The following is a 5,885-nucleotide window of genomic DNA, read 5'->3' as shown; positions in this document are numbered from 1 at the left end:
CTCTCCTCGTGTCGGTCCACAGGGTGAGATCAACGGCCACCGCGGTCTGGTTCCCTCTAACTTCCTGGAAGAAGTGCCTGATGACGTGGAGGTGTATCTGACCGATACTCCGTCCCACTACCCCCAGGAAGAGCCTGCCAGCCGGCCCCCCGCCAACTCCGCCACCGCCGCCGCCACCGCCACCGCCGTCCCAGAGGGCAAACGGGTACATCATCATCGCCGCTCTCAGCGCTAGGCCCTGTGTTCATCCATCCTCCGTCCTCTCTCTTGATTTCCGTCTCTCGCTTCCTCCACTTGCCGTCTGTGTGCTGTTCATTGTGTGTGTTTTGTCCATGTGGTGACAGTGGTGACTCTATACAGCAGACTAACAACCTCCCCTTCCTCGCCTCCCTCCCTCCCCCCCGCCTTCCCTCCAACCCCCTCGCCCCTTTGGAAGAGGGGACGAAAAGACTTAAAAAAAAAAGAAATCCAGTGTTAACACCTTTCTGAGTCTCAGAGAAAGGAAGAAGCAAAGCCTGACATGGACAGAGAGAGAGCGAGGATAGACTGTGGGAGCTCGGCGGGTGGTTTTATGCATGTAGCACTGGTTAAAGGAGGACTTGAAAAAGGCTCGACCCATTCCTCACACCACATGATTTGGTACCTCTTTGCACTGAAACACAAAATCAAATTGTGGTTGTTGTGTATAATAATGATAAGTGCTTTATTAACACATTGCTACCCAGTAACACTGAAAGAAATTATTAAAAAAGAAAAAAAAAAAGAGAGAGAGAGAAAAGCATGCCTTTTTCAAACTTGAATACGTTTTCTAATACCTTACTTGGCTCGACTGCTGTGTTTCCTGGAAGAGGCTTTGTTTCTTTATGTATACTGCACACACATCAGATCTATTTTTCAGCCCTGTTGACAGTGGATATGCCGTGTTTGCTCTAAGCTCCGACAAAAAAGAAAAACTAACCACAGCACTGAGACGTCCGTACTGTATTGTTACGATGGAACAATAAAAGGATCAAATTGGATATTAAAAACACTCTCGCTCTGTCTTCATGTGTGTCGGTGGTGTTGTTGTTGTTGTTGTTGTTGTTGTTGTTTTCAGTCGTCATAGTGGTGTGGGTTTTTTTTTTTTTTTTTTTTACAGTGACGATGCCGCCACATCTGATTTCTTTTTTGTTTTTCCTCACCCCGCTTGGCAAAACAAAACAAAACAAACAGAAGAAGATTGTTCATTTCACACCATAAGTGGCTCTGTCTGCCTTGTACAGTAAGTCGGCAACTTGAGATACCAGACCGGGCGGCTCTAATGCACACAGCCGGCGGTCCGATGCCACCAGGCCCTCTTTCTGTCTTTTCTCTCTCTTTTTTTTTTAATAACCAAAACCTGTAGGCGTATTATCATCACAATACTGACTTCATCCGACATCCTTGGTGTCATTGTTCTGCTGACAGCTCCAATCGACAACCACCTGTTTTTTTTTTTCCTGGCTGCTGCATTAGACGAGACGTCTGGTATCTACAGTTGCGTCCCTGGGTGTTGTATATGCTGTGTGTTCTCCTCATGGCCTACCGATGGTGGACTTCTTCGGCTCTGTGCTGTGCTCTGATGTCGTGCTCGACGTTTCCTCCTCGGTGTTTTCTCTTCTACGTGTACAACGTGTGTGTGACGAGTGTGGAAAACGTGTGATTTAATGCAGGTTAACGGGCAGAAAACTGTGTTGCTCTGCTGTAAATCGATATATAATACAGTACAAGGTGTAGAGAATGTTAAAGTTATGTTAAGATTTGACATTATCAGATACTTATAATGACTAGAATGATGATTTAAATTCTTGAAAGAGCAGCTTTTTGAGCTTTTTACACCAAAAAAGCAGGAATCAAACCCACTGAATGTGCTAAAACTTTGCTCTGATGTTGAGAACTCTCAGAAAAACACCTTTTTTCTTTGTACTTAAAAGTAATTTAATAATGAACCTTTTTTTTTCTTTCATGTCAATGATAAATGTGTCATTTGGCTAATTTAAACTCCCTCATAACCTATTTTCTTAGTCATATCTCTGCTATGAGTGATGGGATCCAACTTAAAAGCATCATTTTCTTCCGGTTTTGCTTCTTGTATGAGTATTTTTCTTTGAAATCTAGTCACAGCTTTAAGGTGGGGTAAGTTGGAGGAGAAAAAAAAGCACATTGTACACAAATATGTGACAAATTAAATGGAAAAACCTGCATAAAGTGTCTTAGTGAGGGTGTTTGGCCACCATGTGCCACCAGAACAGAACTCCTGAGCTCCACTGAAGAGACGAGACACGATTTTTTTTAAAGTGCTGTCCAACATGACGCTCCAAAATCTTCCATAAGTGCTCAGTTGGGTTGAGATTTGCACCCTGAAGGCCATAGCTTATAACAGGGGTGCCCAATCCTGGTCCTTGAGAGCCCCTATCCAGCAGGTTTTAAATCAGGGGTGTCCAATCCTGGTCCTCGAGGGCCACAATCCTGCATGTTTTAGATGTTTCCCTCTTCCAACACACCTGATTCAAATGATCAGGGTCGTTATTAGGCTTCTGCAGAGCTTGATGATGAGCTGATCATTTGAATCAGGTGTGTTGGAAGAGGGAAACATCTAAAACATGACGGATAAGGGCTCTCGAGGACCAGGATTGGGCACCCCTGGCTTATAATTTACATCATTTTTATGTGTATGAAACCCTTCAGTGACCCTTTGTGCCCTATAGATGGAGGCATTGTCATTCTGGAGGAGACCAGGAGGAGCTCCTAGATCAGGGGTGCCCAATCCTGGTCCTCGAGGGCCACAGTCCTGCATGTTTTAGATGTTTCCCTCTTCCATCACACCTGATTCAAATGATCAGCTCGTCATCAAGCTCTGCAGAAGCCTGATAACGATCCTGATCATTTGAATCAGGTGTGCTGGAAGAGAGAAACATTTTAAACATGCTGGAGAGGGGCTCTCGAGGACCAGCATTGGAGATCTCTGTCCTAGACAGATAGAAATGCTTCGTCATAGCTCAGAGGTGATCGGTCCGAATGACTTTGTATTGATTTGATCAAGTGGAAACAAACCACACAAGACAAAACGCCACTAAACAGCATCAAGTTTCAAGTTTTTCCTTTAGTTTGTCACATTTTCAGCCCTGATTGTTCCCTTTTAAGTCCTCAATGTTTGCTGTTTTCAGAGAAACGCCTGCAGCAAAAGTTTTCAGGGTCTTTAAGAAGCACTTAACCTTCCACGAATTGAACTGAGATCACTTCAGAGAAAGCAATTATGGTTTTTATTTGTTTGTTTTTCTTTTAAAAAAGAACGAGTTCATCTGAAATGTGCTCATAAAAGTAATTAAAACTCCATCACTCAGTGTTTTGGGAGAAAGCGGATAGCCGTCAGAGTTTTTTGTTTTAGAGTTTGTTGAAGGTGGACGAACGTTTGTAATGCGCTGCTCCATGCCTCCATGCCTCCCCCCCTACCCGTCACCTCTCTCCCCCCAGGTGACCACAGAAACCACCGAAACAGTCGGCAACGACACCGTCCCCGTCCGGGCGCCGTCCCCCATCGTCCGCCCGCTCCTCCCGGGCACCATGAGGCCCCTGAGCCCCACCAGGGGTCCCCACGTTCCCCTGGACCCCCGGGACCCCCAAGATCTGGCGAACAAGAAGAAGAAGGGACTGCTTTCCAAGGGGAAGAAGCTTCTGAAGAGACTCTCCCCTGTGAAATAAAACTAAAAAAGAAGCATAAATGTACAATAGGTGCACATGCTGGGCTCTGTATATTGCATCCATACAATCAACTCTGATCTAACAAGACGCGACAGAGAGGATGTGAGCGTGGTCTCCTGGAAGCCTGTTTGATATGATTATTCGGTGACGGATACAAATCAGCTAAACTCTGTACAGTGCAGTGCCAAAACGACGAGCGAGGTGACCTGCAGACACACGAGAAAAAAAAAAGAGAACATATTACTGTGATGTATTTTAAATCAAGGGATGATTAAAAAAAAAAAAAGAAAAAAACAACAACTAGGATTTTCATGACATGTATTTTTTTTCTTATTTTTTCTTTCTTTGGTTTTAAGCAGATGTGGAAAACAGCTGTTTCCAAATGGCTTTTCTCAGCAAAAAAAAAAAAAGGAATTTAAAAAAAACAATCATCAGTTTTTGTAGGAAGCAGGCACTCCTCCAAGGAAGCAGACTACACTGTTATTGAGGCATTCTGTGAAGTAATGCTGGCTGCTAACACTAAGTCTTTATTCAGTGCAATATCATAGAGAGGGGTGGTAGCAAAGGGAAGGAGAGAGGAATTAAAAATGAACGGCACCAGGGCATTAATGTCAGAAACACCAGGCAGGCTTTGCTGTCTCAGTGGCCTTTTATGAAAACAATACGAGCTCCTCGTTCTGATGACAAGGTTGACTTACACCAAGTTTTGTGACTGGTTTGTCTTTTTTTTTTGTTTGCTGTCCTCGCTGTCAAACTGTCATGAAACGCCTAGTTCTGGACAAAACTTTAGTGTCTATCTATCCATTTTTTTTTGCACAAAGGTGTTTTGTCTAACGGTTGGTAAAAAAGACATATTTTGTGTGCCTGTGTGTGTGTGTACGGCGGGGCGTTCATGTTTTTCCCATTTTTCTTAATCTATTTGATTTTTTTTTTTCATCAAAGGAGAGGCCATGTGGTTCTTGGTCCCGTGATCTAGTGATGTGCTGCTACCTCCATCGCCTGTGCACTGTTTGGTTTTTTGCTCGTCTCATGTCGGTGGACGCGCCGAAGCCTCGTGAAATCCAACAAATCACAAGTGTCGAGGCGCGCGTCGTCCTCCGGTTTCGTTGCAGCTAGCTGCCCTGTGGAGAGAAATATAAACTTAGTTTGAGTTTCGTACCGCTTCCATCCACGCTCTACATGACTTGTACTTATATATATTGTATATAAGGAATTATAGCATACAAGATGAATATGTTACACGGCTTATTAAAAACGAGGGGGGGAATCTGGAACAGAATTTATTCCTGTGATCCGGGATGGTTTAATAATTTATGAAACAAGCAGATAAAACTCTGGAGTTTGGGGTTCCAATCGAATACGTCGATGTTCTGTTGTCGCTTTGGTTTGTTGATTTCGCTGAATGTTTGATGTCCTGAAAAGCAAAATTTGTTGATACCACTGAAGGATCTGCAACAGAGAGCAGGATCAGATCAGCAGAAAGGCCTCCTGCAGGTTGACACGCCGACTGTCTGTTGGATCAGTTCAGTCTGACTTTGAATTAAACCTTCTGTGTGATTAGTGGGATTGAATGTAAGCATTTCGGTATCGGTATACATTTATATTTTTCTTATATTTGGTCTTTAAACATTTGGTTTCACTTCAAATCCATTTTTATTTGAAATCCTTCTTGCATTTAATCTACTTTTACATATTCTTCTGCAAACAGACTTTCAAATTTAACGCCGAAAAACTTTTATTCAATTTTTTTGACACCCAGATAAACTCGAAAAGTTAATTAAATTGGGAAAAAAAGACAAATAATTTAAATAAAACTCTCGTTCTTGTGACTTGAATGACATCTAACTGCCGATATGTTCTTCTCAGCTTCTGTTTATCTTCCTGCTCACCTTCAGTCTCGCTGATCACACTCTGTGTAGTCACAGATCTATTTATTCTGCGGCCCAAACCCGGCTCGACCCGCTGTTCTACCTCAGCCTTTGGCCTCCGAGGTGACAGACATTCGGTGTGTTAACTCTACAAGAATAATATTCCAAACATTCCTCTAAAGAAGGGACCTGTTCTGTGTTCTGTGGAGATGATTCTGAAGGATTTAATTCTGACTACCTGGACCGGTGGTGTGACTCATAGCTTTAACTTCTCTGGTTTCTGTTCTCAGTGTTTCC

At 43.3% G+C, this 5,885-nt stretch overlaps 1 protein-coding gene across 1 annotated transcript in view; it reads left to right on the top strand.

Annotated features, from left to right (window-relative positions):
- Positions 1 to 3,720, top strand: part of rimbp2a (RIMS binding protein 2a) — a 33,168-nt gene extending 29,448 nt beyond the window's left edge. The window contains exons 23-24 of the mRNA XM_008285225.1: positions 23 to 205; positions 3,493 to 3,720. Of these exons, the coding sequence (XP_008283447.1) occupies positions 23 to 205; positions 3,493 to 3,720 (411 nt within the window). The remainder of the gene's footprint in view (positions 1 to 22; positions 206 to 3,492) is intronic.
- The last annotated feature ends 2,165 nt before the right edge of the window (positions 3,721 to 5,885 follow it).

The sequence above is a fragment of the Stegastes partitus genome, unplaced genomic scaffold, assembly GCF_000690725.1.
Source record: "Stegastes partitus isolate 25-593 unplaced genomic scaffold, Stegastes_partitus-1.0.2 Scaffold391, whole genome shotgun sequence".
Lineage (NCBI taxonomy): Eukaryota > Metazoa > Chordata > Actinopteri > Pomacentridae > Stegastes > Stegastes partitus.
Note: the sequence above shows the minus strand (reverse complement) of the source record. Positions and strands in the feature narration are given on the sequence as shown.